Below are 18,546 nucleotides of genomic sequence, written 5' to 3' on the forward strand. Positions count from 1 at the left end.
ATCCTTGAACTTCGACTTCAGAATGAGAATGTAAATGTGAGAAAGTAAAGCTCTGCTTCAATTCATATATTCTTGCTCACTATTTAAAACAAAAACCTCCTGCCTGCAGCCTAAATTATCCGGAGAACATTAAGAACCCGGAAAACTACTTTCAACAATACACCACCCCTAAAATTGGAAGCACATTTTGTTTCATTTATTCGCGCCCATTTATTAACTCTTTTCCCCGACGAGTCCAAAGTACTGAGAAAGAATAATTAGCAGAGGAGTAACTGCGTTTTGACACTTCCGGGTTGTGGGCGGAAGAGGAGATAAACGAGAAGAGGGCGGGGGAAAAAGCTTGACAAGCTTTAAAGAGGAACCTGGGAGGACCAGCAGCAACAGCTCCTCGTTAGTATAGTGGTTAGTATCCCCGCCTGTCACGCGGGAGACCGGGGTTCAATTCCCCGACGGGGAGGTTGGAGCTTTTTACTAATTCCCTTTTCTCCCCTATTTTCCTTGTAATTCCAACAATATGCTAATTGTTTGGTAATTGTATCTTTTCTAAATGACGATTTTTATTCCCTCCGCTCCCTATTTCCCTTGTAATTCAACTGCGCGACATTGCTGACAAATACAACAGACTCACTTTTTGTTAATTTCTTTGTGTGTCTTTTCTAAATGATGACTTTTAAGCTTAAGTCTCACCATGAAATAAGTGCCTACACTGAGAGCAAACGCTTTATATTGTTGGCAAAGGAAGAAGAGAGGGGAGAAAACGCCCAGGCGGACCTCTGGGCTTGCTCCCAGCCGCTGGCTGGCAAAGGCGTGCGCGTGCGCAGTGGCGCCCCGCCAAATTACAACGGAGGAAGGTCACGACCTCGGCTCGCGGGCCCCGTGGGGGGAGGGGAGAGAGAGAGAGAGAGGGCGGAGTCTCCGCCCCTAACGGGGCGGGTAAGAACGGAAATCGCTTACTGAAGAGGAAGGACGGATTTCCTCTGAACGTGGGGACTGGGCTAAACGGAAACTCCTTTCTCCGGCCTCCGCTAGTTCCGTCCCCACCTAGGTAGGGGGGTAGCTGTTAGGAAGCTCTTGGTGGTAAAGGTATCAGTCTCCACCTCCGACCTGGGCTTCGACCGACACGAAACGGAGGGGCAGGGGAAAAACTGCGGGCACCGCGGGGGTGTACAAAAGAGACGCCATGTTACCGGAGTCCTAAGAAACTGCGCGAGCCACAGCCCAGCAGGACCTCGTGGCGCAACGGTAGCGCGTCTGACTCCAGATCAGAAGGCTGCGTGTTCGAATCACGTCGGGGTCATGGCGTTTTTTTTTTTCTTTTGTGCCTCCTCAACCACTGGCTTCTTATAAACCTAGATGTCTTCCCGCCATTTTTTGAAAATGCCTTTACCTTTTAGAATTAAATCTTCCTCGTTCAAATGTTATCCTAGTAACCCTTATTCTGCAAGGAGACGAGACTCAGTATAGATCGCAGAAGGGCTCATGATTTTTGTACTGTTTCGCCTTTGAAAGTGAGTTTTCTGTCGTTTAACATACGTAATTGTAAAAATAAGGGTGTTTTAGTGGGAACATCAGTCCACGGTACAATATAACTGTGCTTAGATGGTTTTCCAAAGATGGTTTTAGACCCGTTTGCCTTTTGAAAACCAGAAAAAAAGAGTAGAATGTCTAACTTTTAGTATTATAATAGTTTACATGGTTTAGTCCGCGTGCCAGACACTGTAAACAACCTTACAACATGCGATTAATACCCCACTTTTACAGATGAAACTGTGACACACAGGAATAGTGAGTGACCTAACAAGGGTCACCCAAGATAACAACCCAGGTGACTTGACTCCAGATCCCCCTCATCACTAAATGTTTATAATAAAGGTGGAAATAAACTTGAATTTAAGTGATACATCAGTGCACCATGTTTTCATGAGTGGTGCCAAGTCAGATAGCCACTTTCAACTACTGTATTACTCATTCACTTTCGTAAGCTTCAGAACTTTTACTACTACACAGTTCCTTACAGGCATGTGTCAAATATTTGTTGTGCAAAAAGTAAATAGCAAGGCTATGAGAAATGAATATTTTTAGATTTTTATTTAATATGTTTCATAAAACTTCCTGACTTTTTTTGTTTAATGTTTTGAAAATACCAAATATTAATTTCTTAGGATTCAACCTAATATAGCAGTAGAGCTGGACCCTGTATTTTCACTTTGTGTAGTTAGTTCTTCCTTCCCCTATTTGGTTGGATTGAGATTAGATCATCCATTTCAACAGATATTTATGGACTGCCAAGTATGATGAGCCTGATACTGTGCTAAAACACTGAGGAAAAGGATACACTGAGGAAAAATGGGTTTGTGTGTTTTTTGACCAGCAGTAAGACAAATATGTTAAGTAACCAAATACCATGAAATACTTGGGGATAAGTGCCATGAAAGTAGCATAAACAGAGTGGTGTGATGTCGCTAAAATAGGGACGTTAACTCTGCCATGTGTAGTTCAAGAAGGCCTTATAATAGAAGATCTTGAAAAATAATGAAAAGTTTGCTATGTGATTTTTAAGGCATTTATTTACCCAATGGACATATTTCAATGCCTTTTTGAGTCAAGCTCTTATCGCTTAATATTCTTGGGATCTGATTTCTTCAACTACAAAAATAGAGGTTGAAATTAGTTTTCAAGGGCTGCTGTAGCAAAATACCACAGAATGAATAGCTTAAACAATAGAAATTTATTTTCTGACAGTTCTGGAGGCTTAGAAGTCCAAGATCAAGGTGACAGCAGGGTTGGATTCTTCTGAAACCTGTTTCGGCTTATAGATGGCCACCTTTTCACTGTATCCTCACACCGTCTTTTCCCTGTACTACTACATCCTTTTATAACGACACCAGTCAGATTGGATTAGGGCCCACTCTAATTGTTTCATTTTAACTTCATCACCTCTTAAAAAGGCCTCATTTCCAAATACAGTCCCATATTGAGGTAATGGGGTTTAGGACTTCAACCTATGGATTTTAGGGGGACACAACTTAGTCTGTAACAAAACTTACGTTCTTTCTCCCCCTAGCAACCTTTGCATATACAGCGTATTATCTGCATGCAACAATACTTGATCTTAGCTTGAACAGAGCATGTTATCTATTTGTACAAAATCATACTCTTGTGAAGTAGTCCCAGCAGGTTGTATTACGTTGTTAATCATTTTGTTATGGCAGCCCTGGCAAACTAATACAGCTTTGTTGGAGAACCGCTAGTTCTCCAGTATGGCTGGCGAGGAAGAAAGAGAGAAAGCTGTAGAGGTAAACAGTTCAGATCACTCATTGTGTACTATCCTAATTTAGATGTTATTCTGAAGGCAATGCTGAGCTATTATTCAAGAATGTGGAATGGTTGGCTGTGGCTTTACAAAGAATGTAAAAAAGCAACAACCTAGAGTTGATGTTTCTAGACCTGCATCCTGGGGAAAAGTAAGGAATGCAATTTTTCAGGCTCTACCCTAGACCTGCTGGCGACGGGGCTAGCAACCTGAGTTTTAACCAGACCTTCCAGGTGATTCTGATGGAAACTAATGTTTGAGAAACACTGGTCTATACAGGAAGGCCAGACTGGAGGTCCTACTTAACTCACAGAGTTGCTAAGAGAACAAATAAAAGACTAACTTGTAAAGCAGTGTATATACATATCATTACTAATACTGCTATGATTCTAAAACTGGGATGTCTGTCGTTTCTTAGAATGGCCAATTTGCTGACTTGCTATAACTTTGAAAAGACCTAAAATCCAACACTTCATTTTAACTTAAACGTCTGCGATCATTATATAGAAATGATGTGAGGAAAGTGGCTGTGGAATAGACAGATTCATGTTTGAATTACCAAATACTGATGATAGCTATGTGATTTTGTTTTATTTCACGAAAAAAAAATGCCAGTCTGTTATTCTTCCAAGTGGATTTATTCACTGGTACAGAGTCCTTTGAGCATTTATTTCACCTGTTTAATATGCCAGCTTTCTCTTTTGAGGTTATTTTCAGTTACCTAAGACTGATATACTCTGGATGAGCTGATAAAATGGAGCCTTTGGAAATGCAAAACAGACTGAATTTTGAAAAGCGAAGTGATTACCTGATTTCTCACACTGTTTCAAAAAGAGAAGTAGTTATGGATATAAAATCATGTATTCATTTTAAAAATCTTGGGAAATATAGAAATACGTAAGGAAAAAAATAAAAATCATTGTGCCCCAACACCTAGAGGAAATTACTAGAAATATTTTGGTCTATATTCATTTAGTCTTTTTTTGTATATATTTTAAATATACACATATCCATACATACTTTAGTTCATTATAGAACTGAGATCTTACCCTAATTCAGTGGTTCTCAATCAGGATTTTAAAAAGATTCCCAGGTGATTCTAATGTGCAGCCAACATTGAGAACCACTGCCCTAATTGGTTCTCTATTTTTTCTGGGTTTTTTTTTGTCTGTTTGTTTATTTTTTACTTATTGCTGTATCATGAACATTCTTTCATATTAAAAAAATTTAAGAACATGACTTTTATGACCTTTAGTGTTTCGTCATCTGCTCTGTTTGAGGTGACACCCTTAAATTCACAATTAAGTCCTATGCAAAAGAAAAATGTTATTTTTATATGTAATGTTTTGATAATAAAAAACAAAAAAGTCTGCAGTACATTTAATAGCATTAAGAACTTCAAAAAGGAAAATGGAAGCAGTTATCAAGTGATTTAGAAAAAAATGTTTTGGCAGAATTTTCTCACAAAGTACATCAATTAAAAATATTTTTTAAATTGATTTAGGAGAGAGCGAGAGAGAAACACCTGGGATGAAACCAAGCAACTTTGTTGACCTGGGATGATGCTCTAATCAACTGAACTACCAGCCAGGGTTTCAACTTCTTTTTATAGCTGTGGCTTCACAGAGACATATTTTAACACTGTTTTAAAGATTTTAGGTATCAATGCTGTAACATGTAAAGATTAAAAAAACAACACCTATGCCAGTATGAACATAAAGATAATTTTAAAATTTTATTTATATTGGATGAATGTAACAAAATAAAACGCCAATCTTTTTCTTTTTAATTCAGAAATTTCACAGGAGAAGACTGAAAGAATAAAATTCTTGAGAAAGAAGTGTGAGATCCAGAGTTCAAGTGGTGGAATTCACTCTGATAGAGGGACAACTCTTCCATTGAAACAAGAAAGATGCAAGAGAAAATGATTGCAGATTTAACCATCTGAAGTTGAAGCATTCCCTATAGATGGTTTCTGTTTCCTCAAGTATGAGGCAAGGCCACCAGCTGAAAATGGGGAGAGGTGGGGAAAGGCATGTGAGTGATTTGCAGGAGAGAAGTGAAGGTGTGAATGATTAATCCAGATGACTAGCTTTTCCAGCCAGTGTTGAGTGCTCCTATGAGATCTGACATCATAATTTAAAACGAGCCAGCCCTGTTGTATGATTTTCTCCAGTAATATTTGTTACTTGGTTGTAAGCAATGAGAAAGTTGGTTTCAGCAGGGTTCAGTCCAAGCAAGGTTGAGGTTCTTCCAAATAAGAAAGACAGAGACATTGGGGTAAGAGAATTAAAACAGTTTGTAAAAGACTGGTTACAAGAATTGATCAGGGAATCTAAGTCAGATGAGTTGGACATGATTATATGATTGCAGAAGCAGGATAATAGATTTTTTGAAAGTGTTGGAGTTAATGGATTGGAAGTCTCATTTAGGTCAATGAGAGTACAATAAATGAGCCAAAGGGAGAAGGATAGCAATTGATAACGGGCATGCTTGAAATTGAGATTTAAAAGGTAAAACAGCTATTGATGACAGGGTTCAGATTCTTACCACTGGAGTGGATGGATGTGATGGAATAGAGCAGTGGTTCTCAACCTGTGGGTCGCGACCCCTTTGGGGGTCGAACGACCCTTTCACAGGGGTCGCCTAAGACCATCCTGCATATCAGATATTTACATTATGATTTATAACAGTAGCAACATTACAGTTATGAAGTAGCAACGAAAATAATTTTATGGTTGGGTCACAACATGAGGAACTGTATTTAAAGGGCCAGAAGGTTGAGAACCACTGGAATAGAGGAACAAGTTTTTGGAGATGGAGAGATCAAGCATCCAAGAGGCCAAGTGTTGGTGGTATATGGGTCATCTGTAAGAATGTTGAATTCACACACAATGTAGACAAAAGAGATGGTGAGGAAAACCTAGAGCAAGGAGCAACAGTCTATAATTTCTGAGGGAGAGTGGCCAAGAGGTTGATAAATGATAGCAGTAAAGAAGGAAGAGAGTCCATGGCCTTTGTGCCTATGTGGTTAGAGCATCAACCCGTGGACAAGGGTCCTGGGTTCATCCCTAAAAAAAAGTAGTGCAAGGGATATACTGATGTACCTAGGATGATACCAAGTCTGAATTTGATAACTCGAGTTTCTGGATGATGTAGAAAGGCAGTCTCTTTGCCTGATAGCTTATGACATCAACTATGTCTCCTGAGAAATGTAGAGTCCACAAGTAACCTGTTAATCAGTGTCCCCAGAAAAGAAAAGGTGAGATGATCAATAACAGGGAATGAAAATGATGCTTTTGCTCAGGGAACACTTCAGGCATCTAGAATGTAGTTCTTTGTGAGTTATCTTTAATACTGGCCTATAGGGCACAGTGCTACGTCTATTTAAAACAACTTTCAGCCCTAACTGGTTTGGCTCAGCGGATAGAGTGTTGGCCTGCAGACTCATGGGTCCCAGGTCAAGGGCATGTACCCTGGTTGCGGGCACATCCCCAGTGGGAGGTGTGCAGGAGGCAGCTGATCGATGTTTCTCTCTCATCGATGTTTCTGGCTCTCTATCCCTCTCCCTTCCTCTCTGTAAAAAATCAATAAAATATATTTTAAAACAACTTTCAGACGCAACAGGTAATTATTTTTATTTTTTTGCTTGTGGTAAAAATAGGATGAATTACTGCCTCTAAAGATTACACTGTCTGGAAAATTTCTGGTGCAAAGGCCCTATGGAAACAGAGTTCCCGTGTAGCACCCTCGGGTGATTCTCTCAGGTGGCACTGTGACTTCCGCATTGTACTTTCCTCACTTCATATGAAGGGAGAAGAATATTATCCTTAAGTGTCGGTCCTGCCACCTCCTCTGAGGATCCACGTCAGCAACCAGCTGCCCAGGTATTATCAAACCATAGCGGCTTGGAGACCATTCCCGTCAGATCAAGTCTAGCTCTGGTGACTCCGACACTTTTCAGTGAGAATAGCTAAAACCTACCTCTTCAAAACTATTAGTACAGGTAAGCCGGAGCCAAACTTTGCAGGGTTAACGATTTAGCAGGACAGCTTGCGGAGATTATGCTCAGTACTTGGTTGCTCTGCCCATTACAACTTGAGACTACACTGGAAGAAGTAACTGACCTGTGGCAGGCACCATGCACCTCGGGACCGTCCTATATGCATTAATTCCGTTTGTGAGGTTACCAGTACTGCAAACGCTTGGTCCTTTGCCACTCAGTGTATTCAGAGAAGCTTGCTAATTAAAACACAATATTTAATTAGTATTACTAAGTTTAATACTATTGCTTAAATATATGTAAACACTGAGGTTTGTAAAAAAAAAAAAAAAGTAAAATTGCCTCTAGGAAAATAGCCTTTCATGAAAAGAAATGTCTCCTCCTCTTGAACAAAATAAAATGATTTAATCCACAGGAAACATTTTTAGTGAAAGCGTTTGAATCGACTGGAACTTAACCATGCAGAAATCAGATAAACGTTTAAAAATCACCTTAAAGCAGCTTATAAACTAGTTTGGAGATCAGAATCTGGGTAAATGATTAAGACACCCTAGATCCAATCTCGGCTTCTTTCCTTTCTTGGAAGAAAGCATCGTGAAATATACAAGTTCCTAAGAAGTACAGATACTTGCCATCAATGGCATTTCTGAGGAGGATATTTTCATTGTAACACGTTTCTGAGCTTCTGCCAGGTTTTGATTTGATTCAGTAACCGGTTAGGGTTTCCCGGCCTCCTCATAGTCACCGGGCAGGGTTAACACCGAGTGTGTATCCATCCACCTCGCTTATCTTAAGTCGCCCATTCAGGCATGCCGAAATGTTTCCTTTCGTTTTGTTGAATCACTAAACGTCAGGTTTAAACCGTGGTCAGATACAGGTGGAGGGTAACTCAGAGACGGCTCCCAACAGAAAGACAGCGGAAACCCAGCTAACTGTTCGCACGTAATAACTTATTAATGCCCCCACCTTCAGGGTCAGAAGCAAATGGGATACTTGACAATACAATTTTATCACAAATTCATGGGCAATCTGAAGTTCCCCGTAGTCCAGGTCCGGCTTTCCCCGAGTTTCGGGAACAAAAGAAGCGTTCCCAAGCCGAGACGTGAAGGCGTGAGTATTACATTTACTCGAAAGTAAATCAAGGGCGATGCGTGCCCGCACACACGCCTCGCTTCTGCTCCTTCCCTTCGGGGCCAGCGGCTGGGGAAGGAGGGGTTGCGGCTATTCTTCGCGGGTCGTGTCCCAAGAGTGAGGCAGGCCCAGCCGCGGTCCCCGCAGCTCAGCTCGGGGGCGCCCGACCCGGGGAGGAAGGTCCTTCTCCATACAGGAGGGGGGTGGGGGGGAGGAAACGGCGCACAAAAGCAACCCGACTGGTTCCTTATCAGCGTCCAGGGGAAGGGTGGAGAAAGGGGAAACAGAAACGGGCCGGCGCGGCGCTCCCGCCCGAGCGGCTTTTAAACTGCGTTTCCACAGCCTCTCGCAGGGCGCCGCGGCTAATGGAACCCGCGCGAGGCGTCGGGCCAATCAGCGCCGCGCTTCCTCCGGCCGCCGGCCAATGGCGGCGCGCGTTCTTGGGGCGTGGGCGAAGCAGGCTGCTTTCCTTGGCTGTCGTGTGTGGGCTGGGGTTGGTGCGGGCTGCACTTGGTCCGCAGTTCTGCGCCGGGGGCTTTTGTGTCCGCCTTTTGCTTTGCTTTCTGTGCGCGTTTTTGTTTTTTTTCTTTTCTTTTCTCCGCGCGCTGCTCCCCAGCGGAAGCCGTGAGGCTCGGAGGCAGCAGCCCTCACCCCAGGCGAGGAGCGAGCGCGCCAGCGTGAGCACCGGAGTGACGGCTGCGGGGAAGGGGGTTCGCCGCCGAGATGCCGGAGTTCCTGGAAGACCCCTCGGTCCTGACGAAGGAGAAGTTGAAGAGTGAGTTGGTGGCCAACAATGTGACGCTCCCGGCGGGGGAGCAGCGCAAAGACGTGTACGTGCAGCTCTACCTGCAGCATCTCACGGCGCGCAACCGGCCGCCGCTCGCCGCCGGCGCCAACAGCAAAGGGCCCCCGGACTTCTCCAGCGACGAGGAGCGCGAGCCCACCCCGGTCCTCGCCGCCGCGGGCCGCGGCCGCGCCGCCGTCGGCAGGGTAAGGGCGCCCGGCCCGGGCCACAAAGGCGGCCGTTTGGCGGTTGTCGCTCCCCGCCGCGCGCTGGCGGTCCTCCCTCCTCGGCGCCCCCTCGGGCCTCGGCCGGCGGCGGGGCTGGACGCGGGCCCTGCGCCGCGGGCTTGCAGGCCACGGGAGGGGAGGGCGCTGGAGAGGAGAGCCCCGGAGTCGCGGCCGCAGGGTTGGCGTCTGGGCTGAGTGTGCCTGGGAGGCGTGAAGTTCGCGTGTGCGCGGGGGCTGCGCTGGGGGCTCGGAGTTGCTGGACGGGCCGCCGCGACGGTCTTCGGGCGGGGACTGCCGAGCCCTTTTCGAAAGCGCTCCGGGGGGGTCAGCCCGAAAGTGCCCCGGGTTACCTTCGAGCGTTTTCCCGCTTTCTTAACTGCGGTGACTGGTAACCGAGTCTCGGAGCGCTCCCTGGAGGGCAATTTGTGCATACTAATTTCTAACCCAAAATTTGAAATAAATTCCCGCCTTTTTATGTGTGTGTTTTTTTTTTTAAATCTGGAGGGCTTTTTGAACCGTTTATGTTTTTCTTGTTTGTGTTATTCTTTTCCAGTAACAGGCTATGTTTTGGTGGAGGACCTTAAAATGAGCATTTTAAAAAGACGCCGTTAAGCGGTTATCTTAGACACTCAAACATTTTAAAATTCTGGTTTTTAAGGGCTTTGGTTTTTGGTCAGTTTTGTAGGAGGAAAGCAAAGACTTAGGATGATTGAGACACGTTTATTTCAGGACATTCTGTTATGTCAGTGTCACAGTTTGGAATATCTCAGATTGGCTCCAGCAAATGGATATTTTGTTTGAAAACAGTTTGGGAGTTTTGTTCGGTGGGTTTCTATAGGTGGTTTTGCTGGTAAGAATCTATCTAGTTACCAGACTTTAAATCCTAATAGAATGTAGTTCAAAGTAGTGATTGATGTAAGGGACAATGCTTTGTAAGACTTAGAATATTGAGCTTGGAGCTGTTGCTACTAATTATTGGTATAATTCAGAAGTACTTCTTTCGAAGTTATGTTGTTTAACTTCAGTTTTCGATCTCATGTGCTTTCTGGACTATCCTATAGAAATGAAAGAAAGATGTAATAGATACATGTAAATTTAATTGAAAATCTTAGCCTGGGCTTTCAAGAATTGAAAATCTTATAACCTACGCAGTGCCTGGAAAATAGTAGTACTAGGTCTGTATTTGTTCAATAAATAAACGACTGCTGGGCCGGAATGGCTCAGTGGTTGAGCGATGACCTATGAACCAGGAGGTCACGTTGGATTCTGGTCAGGGCACATGCCCAGGTTGCTGATGGGGTTGCAGATGGATCGGTACCAGAGGCAGCCAGTCAATGATACTCATTGAGTCTCAGTCTGTCTGTCTCTCTCCCTTTACCTTCCTCTCTGAAATAAATCTATATATTAAAAAACTAATAAACAAATAAGCAAAAAAAGACTGACCTCTTGTTTCTGATGTCTTGTTTTTGTGGATTTGAAGAAAGCCACTGGACTCTTCCATAAAAAAAACCCCAGAAATTTACATTTGAAGTAAAGCATACCACTTACCTGTTTTTCTCCAGTCCCTCTGAAAAAGAAATGCTCAAACTATTTCAGTAAAGATTTGGCTGAAAATGAAATGTTTTCCATTTAAATGAGCACACTTAAAAAAAAACAAAAACACAGGTCTTCTATAGAACACTATCCTGGTGTGCAAACATTCTTTTTTTTTTAAATATATTTTTATTGCTTTCAGAGAGGAAGGGAGAGAGAGCTAGACATGTCAAGGATGAGAGGGAGAATCATTGATTGGCTGCCTCCTGCACCCCCCCTACTGGAGATCTAGCCCGCAACCCAGCACGTGCCCTTGACTGGAATCGAACCCAGGACACTTCAGTCTGCTGGCTGACACTATCCGCTGAGCCAAACCGGCCAGGGCCAGACATTCCTTTTTGTTAATTCTTAACCCAGGGCCAAGCATTCTTTTTTGTTGTTAATTCTCAATGGAGGATATTTTGTTAATTTTTAGAGAATGGAAGGGAGGGAGTCTGGAAAAGAGTTGGTGGTTAGCAACATCGCAGTGAGGTCGTCAGAGGGACATATTGTTTGCCTCCTGCACACTCCCCACTGGGTATGTGCCCGCAACCAAGGTACATGCCCTTGACCAGAATCGAACCTCGGACCCTTCAGTCCGCAGGCCGACGCTCCATCCACTGAGCCAAACCAGCTAGGGCATCATCGTTGATGTTTTTATCTCCCTCTCCCTTCCTCTGTGAAGTCAATAAAAAAATATTTTTAAATAATGGTCTCTTAAAAAAAAGTAAATAGTGGTAGTTGCTTAATAACATCATAAAAAGCAGAAATTTAAAATCATCTGTTTTAAAGCACATTAAGTAAAAGTGGTTATAATTTAACTTAGGAGTCTAATAAACAGGTTTGTCAGGCATAGGAAAAATATCTTGAATATCTAGGAAAAGCATCTTGGCATTTATAATAGCGAAATTACTCTCTATTGAACATTCCTTTTATGTGTATAACATTTTATGTTCTAGTCATTGTTATCCCTGTTTATAGTAACAATATAGACACATTTCTTTCTTTTTTTAATGGGAACTTGGGAAGAATTAACTTTTTTTGAAATACATATTTTATTGATTTTTAGGAAGGGAGAAGGATAGAGTTAGAAACATCGATGAGAGAGAAACATCAATCAGCTGCCTCCTGCACGCCCCACACTGGGGATGTGCCTGCAACCAAGGTATATGCCCTTGACCGGAGTTGAACCTGGGACCTTTCAGTCCGCAGTCCGATGCTCTATCCACTGAGCCAAACCGCTTAGGGCAACTTTTATTATTATTGATTTCAGAGAGGAAGGGAGAGGGAGAGAGAAACATCAATGATGAGAGAATCATTGATCGGCTGCTTCCAGCAGTGCCCCTCGTGGGGATCGAGCCTGCAACCCAGGCATGTGCCCTGTAGGGGAATCAAACCATGATCTCCTGATCCATAGGTTGATGCTTAACCACTGAGCCACACCAGCTGGGCTAGACTCACATTTCTTTCTTTTTTTTAAAATATATTTTATTGATTTTTTTTACAGAGAAGAAGGGAGAGGGATAGAGAGTTAGAAACATCGATGAGAGAGATCGACCAGCTGCCTCCTGCACGCCCCCCAGTGGGGATGTGCCCGCAACCAAGGTACATGCCCTTGACCAGAATCTAACCTGGGACCCTTCAGTCCGCAGGCCGATGCTCTATCCACTGAGCCAAACTGGTTCGGCAAGACTCACATTTCTTAATATTTTCAATCTGTGAGAAAGCCAAATTATGTTTGAGAGTTGCAGAAAAGGCAAATATTTTAGGTGGTGAATTTTTAACATTTTAAAATAAGTCAAACTGTGGATTTGGCCAGAGGCATAGCACTTAAACATGGGTTTATGAGGAATATTTTTAAAAAGAATGTTCTTACTGATTTTAGAGAGAGATGAGGTGAGAGAAACATCCATCGGTTGCCTCCCATATGCACTCAGGCCAAGGATAGAACCCGTAACCTATGTATGTGCCCTGATGGTGAACCAAACCAGCAACCTTTTGTGCAAGGGACAACACTCAACTACCTGAGCAATTGTTTTCTGTCATCGCTGTGGTCTCTCAGATTCATTTGATGTAACATGACAAAAATGTTTGCATGTCCAAAATTTGGTTTTGGTTTTTATTTTACGCATTTTGGTGATTACCAGTATTTTTAGGTGTTGAGGTGATCTAGATTGTTGTCACAAAAATAAACATTTACAGAGTTGGCAGTCTACCTGTTACTGCCAAGGTGCAAAGCACTGTAGCAATTTTGAATCCAGTAGAGCATAACATTCTTGAATGATCTTGCTCTGGTCAGGATTATGAATTCTTACCAGGAAATATTTGAAGACATGAAACAAAACATTAAAAAGTATGCTATGTGCCCTGGCCAGTTTGGCTCAGTGGATAGAGCATCAGCTCTCTGACTGAAGCATCCCATATTCGATTCCGGTCAAGGGTATGTACCTCAGTTGCAGGCTCAAATCCCCCAGGTGGGAGGATGTTTCCCTCTCTGTGTCTCTTCTCCTCCTTTCTACTCTCTAAAAATCTATGGGAAAAAATCCACCGGTGAGGATTAACAACAAAAGTATGTTAATGGTTGTACATATTAATTAAATCATAAATTGGCCATCAGACTTTACAATAAGGTGTTAAGTGTACAGGCTTCTGAATCAGCTGCTTATTTAGATGACTTTTAATGAACATTGGCCATTGGATACTCAGTTTTCATTTGGAAAATAGAAATAATCTAGTAGCTACTTAATTAGGTTAAGGTTTACAGCAGGTTGCATTTCTGAAAGTATCTAGTACTCAGCAATTTCTTCTACTACTACTACTACTACTACTACTACTACTAGAGACCCGGTGGATGGATTCGTACACTGGTGAGGTCCCTCGGCCTGGCCTGCGGGGGATGGGGCCAAAACCGGCTGACATCCCCCGAGGGGTCCTGGATTGGAAGAGGGTGCAGGCCAGGCTGAGGGACCCCACCGGTGCATGATTGGGGCCCGGGAGGGACCACGGGAGGGTTCCAGGGCATGTCCAGCTCGTCTCCCCCAGCCCTAATTGGCCAGACTCCAGCAGCAAGCTAACCTACCTGTCGGAGCATCTGCCCCTGGTGGTCAGTGCGCATCATAGTGACTGGTCGAGTGAACGGTCGGACACTTTGCATATTAGGCTTTTATTATATAAGATAATGTGATTTCTAAACTTCTTTGTTTTTATTTAATGCCAGAACAATACAGTGTTACCATAATATATTTTTCAGAATTGGGTGAGGTAGGTTTGTGAAAGTGATGTATACATAGTCTATTCAAGTGTTACTATACAGCATATTATGCAGAATGCCTGAGTTACCCATGCAAAAGTGTACTTAAGTTTTCTCTCGTAAAATGGGAATATTAGTATCTATCTCATAGGATTTTTTTTTTTTTTTTTTTTTTTTAATATTTTTTATTGATTTTAGAGAGGAAGGGAGAGGGGAGAGAGAGATAGAAACATCAATGATGAGATAGAATCACTGATCGGCTGCCTCCTGCACGGCCCACACTGGGGTTCAAGCCCACAACCTGGGCATGTGCCCTTGACCAGAATCGAACCTGTGGCCCTTTGGCCCACAGGCCAACGCTCTACCACTGAGCCAAACCAGCTAGGGCTCTCATAGGATTTTTAAAAAATATATCTTTATTGATTTCAGAGAGGAAGGAAAAGGTAGAGATAGAAACATCAATGATGAGAGAGGATCATTGATTGGCTGCCTCCTGCACGCCCCCACTGGGGATCCAGTCCGCAACCCGGGCATGTGCCCTTGGCCAGAGTTGAACCTGGGACCCTTCAGTCTGCAGGCCGACGTTCCATCCACTGAGCCAAACTGGCTAGGGATCATAGGATTTTTATTGTTCATTAATTTAGTACATGCAAGGTACTTAGGAAGCAGCTTGGTATATAAGTATTCACTAAAATCTGTTTCATAACAATAATTATTATACTTCAGCATCTTTACTAATGGTAGTGATTTCAAAATAAGTAACTCTTAGGTGATACTATACAGCTGTTGGATTTTATTTTATTATTATTATTTTTATTGATTTCAGAGAGGAAGGGAGATAGAAGCATCAGTGATGAGAGAGAATCATTGATTGGTTGCCTCCTGCACGCCCCCTACTGGGGATTGAGCCTGCAACTTGGGCATATGCCCTTAACCAAAATCGAACCCAGGACCCCTCAGTCCGCAGGCGGATGCTCTATCAACTGAGCCAAACCGGCTAGGGCTTATTTTATTATTTAAAAAAATGTATTTATTAAATTGATTGGGGTGACATTGGTCAACATGAACATAAGGTTTCAGGTATGGGTTTCTGTGTTAGAAGATCTGTATATTACACTCTGCCCACCACCCAAAATCACATCTCCTGTCACCTTATATTAGGACACCCTTCTCCTCCTATCCCAACTGTTGGATTTTAAAGTTGAAAAGGATATTAGAGATCACCTGGTAGTTGGGAAGAAACTGGAGAACAATGCCTGGCACTTACTAGGTACCAAGTATTTTTGAATGAATGTAACTAAGAGATTAACATGATTTAATTAAAAGTAACAAAGCTTTCTGAAGACAGGAATCAGTACAACTAATGGTTTCTTCCTCACTGAAACTGCTGGCTTGATAATTATGTATACCACACTACCTGCCTACCAATTTTTATTCTTATTAAAGTTGACATTTCATAAAATGACATTACTTTTCTGAAATTTTCCTACAAATTAAAAATAAAAATCAAGCCCGGATCGGTTTGGCTCAGTGGATAGAGCGTCGGCCTGTGGACTCGAGGGTCTCAGGTTCGATTACGGTGAAGGGCTTGTGCCTTGGTTGTGGGCACATACCCAGTAGGGAGTGTGCAGGAGGCAGCTGATCGATGGTTCTCTCTCATCGATGTTTCTAACTCTTTATCCCTCTTCCTTCTTCTCTGTAAAAAAAATCAATAAAATATATTTTAAAAATAAATAAATAAAAATCAAGCAGCCTGTTATGAACCCCTGCTCAATTTAACTTACCTTATTCCAATGTATTAACCTCTAATATTTCTATGTACAGCTGTCGTTTTTTCATTATTTTAAGAAAATATAAGGGAGTTGGTTTCCTACTTCGATTTGATAAGCTTTTTTCTTTAACAAATGGATTTTTTGGGGGCGGGAGCAGGTGGGGAGAGTTCAATGGGGGGGAGACATATGTAACATTTTCAACAATAAAGATTTTTTTAAAAAATATATTTTATTGATTTTTTACAGAGAAGAGGAAGAGGGATAGAGAGTTAGAAACATTGATGAGAGAAGAGAGATCGATCAGCTGCCTCCTGCACGCCCCCCCAGTGGGGATGTGCCCGCAACCAAGATACATGCCCTTGACTGGAATCGAACCTGGGACCCTTGAGTCCGCAGGCTGACGCTCTATCCACTGAGCCAAACCGATTCAGCAATAAAGATTTTTTAAAAAATGGATTTTAAAAAATATGTGACTTTTTTTCTCCCCAGGTGACACTTTCATACATTCAACAAAACATCAAGTACCTGTACCTGTGTCTGGCACTTTTTCTTTTTCTTTTTTTTTTTTTTTTTTTTAAATTAAATCTTTATTGTTCAGATTATTACATTTGTTCCTCTTTTTTCCCCCCATAACTCCCCTCCTTCCAGCTCCCACCCCACCCTCCACCCTCACTCCCCACCCACTGTGTTCATCCATAGGTGCATGATTTTTGTCCAGTCACTTCCCGCATCTCCCACACCCCTTTTTCCCCCAAGAATAGTCAGTCTATTCCCTTTCTATGTCCCTGATTCTATTATAATCACCAGTTCATTCTGTACATCAGGTTATTTATTCACTTGATTCTTAGATTCATTTGTTGATAGATGCATGTTTGTTGTTCATAATTTGTATCTTTACCTTTTTCTTCTTCTTCCTCTTCTTAAAGGATACCTTTCAGCATTTCATATAATACTGGTTTGGCGGTGATGAACTCCTTTAGCTTTTCCTTATCTGTGAAGCTCTTTATCTGACCTTCAATTCTGAATGATAGCTTTGCTGGATAAAGTAATCTTGGTTGTAGGTTCTTGGTATTCAGCACTTTGAATATTTCTTGCCATTCCCTTCTGGCCTGCAAAGTTTCTGTTGAGAAATCAGCTGACAGTCGTATGGGTACTCCCTTATAGGTAATTAAGCCTCTTTCTCTTGCTGCTTTTAAGATTTTCTCTTTGTCTTTTGCTCTTGGCATTTTAATGATGATGTGTCTTGGTGTGGTCCTCTTTGGATTCCTTTTGTTTGGGGTTCTCTGCGCTTCTTGGACCTGTAAGTCCATTTCTTTCTCCAGGTGGGGGAAGTTTTCTGCCATTATTTCTTGAAATAGGTTTTCAATATCTTGCTGTCTCTCATCTTCTGGCACTCCAATGACTCTGATATTAGACCGCTTAAAGCTGTCCCAGAGGTTCCTTACACTATCTTCACACTTTCGGATTCTTTTTTCATTTTGCTTTTCCAATTGGGTGTTTTTTGTCGAATCTTTGGTTTGATTATTGTACTCCTCTGGTCTGCTATTGGGTATAATATTCTTTATTTCAGTCCGTGTATGCTTACTTTCTAATTTCTTTATCGTAGCATCGAGGGTCTCATTAGTTTTCGTGAGGCTCTGCACAAATTTATGGCAAGCCCTCAAAATTGCGATTCTTAGCTCCATATCCTCCATTTCTGTCATGTTTCTTTGTCTCCGCATCTTTTATGCTTTCTTGGTGCACCCCCTTGTGGTCTCTGTGCGCAGTCTTGTTCTAGCCAAGCCTTAATTGTTGTAGTTAACACTAGAGGGATTTGACCCCCAGGCAGGCTGGCTGTAGGAATCAGCTGTATGGAAAACGTCTGCCTTCTGGGGAGGCGCTAATCCAGCCTTTGCTTGAGGCGATCGGCAAATGGCTGTGCGCAGGCTTTGGGCGGGGCGGGATCAACAGGGCGGGTGGAGGGAGCAGTTATGGCCACGCTCAGTCCCGTTCCCAGAGGCTCTGCTTCTCAGAACCCCGGCAGCCACTGCAAACCTCGGAGAGAAAGCTGCCCTCAGGTTCCAACTGATGCCGGATAATCCCGCTTCTCCCGTTTGAGTCTGGGTCCCTAGAGACTCGCCCGGATCTGGAGCCCAGAGTCTGAGACTCACTCCCGACAGAAAACGACAACCGCGCCCTCAGCCACCAGCCCGCTTTGCGCGCGCACCTCGGTACCTTTGTATTTTCCACACTGCGCCGCCTCTGAGCCTCGATTTGCTGTTCTCTTTCCTTCTAGTTGTAGAGTCTCTCTTCAGCCAGCCTACCTGTGGTTCTGGGTGATGTCCGTTCAGTCTTTTAGTTGTATTTTTGAAATGGTTGTTTGCGGCAGCGGTCTCCGGTGTTTACCTACGCCGCCATCTTGGTCTCTAGTCTGGCACTTTTTCTTTTTCTTTTTTTTCTAATATATTTTTATTGATTTCAGAGAGGAAGGGGCGGGGAGGGAGGGAGAGAGAGA

General features: G+C 43.0%; 1 protein-coding gene, 1 long non-coding RNA gene and 2 other non-coding genes across 7 annotated transcripts in view; 3 read left to right on the forward strand and 1 right to left on the reverse strand.

The window, feature by feature from the left end:
* Positions 1-385: 385 nt before the first annotated feature.
* TRNAD-GUC (transfer RNA aspartic acid (anticodon GUC)) lies at positions 386-457 on the forward strand. Its single transcript has one exon. It is a non-coding gene; the product is annotated as a tRNA-Asp (tRNA).
* Positions 458-1,225: 768 nt separating this feature from the next.
* On the forward strand, positions 1,226-1,297 carry TRNAW-CCA (transfer RNA tryptophan (anticodon CCA)). Its single transcript has one exon. It is a non-coding gene; the product is annotated as a tRNA-Trp (tRNA).
* A 7,601-nt stretch (positions 1,298-8,898) lies between these two features.
* Positions 8,899-18,546, forward strand: part of TMPO (thymopoietin) — a 34,245-nt gene continuing 24,597 nt past the window's right edge. The window contains exon 1 of one of the 4 annotated variants that reach the window (XM_070410870.1): positions 8,899-9,437. In XM_070410870.1, the coding sequence (XP_070266971.1) occupies positions 9,171-9,437 (267 nt within the window). In that variant the 5' untranslated portion in view covers positions 8,899-9,170. The remainder of the gene's footprint in view (positions 9,438-18,546) is intronic. The other 3 variants (XM_070410873.1, XM_070410872.1, XM_070410871.1) reach the window with 3 other exon arrangements.
* LOC139007439 (uncharacterized) overlaps positions 18,211-18,546 on the reverse strand; it is a 36,682-nt gene continuing 36,346 nt past the window's right edge. The window contains exon 3 of the long non-coding RNA XR_011470853.1: positions 18,211-18,489. This is a non-coding gene — a long non-coding RNA (uncharacterized lncRNA). The remainder of the gene's footprint in view (positions 18,490-18,546) is intronic.

This window comes from Myotis yumanensis, unplaced genomic scaffold (genome assembly GCF_028538775.1).
Source record: "Myotis yumanensis isolate MYYU_CA2020_CCGP unplaced genomic scaffold, mMyoYum1.0.hap1 SCAF_3, whole genome shotgun sequence".
Lineage (NCBI taxonomy): Eukaryota > Metazoa > Chordata > Mammalia > Chiroptera > Vespertilionidae > Myotis > Myotis yumanensis.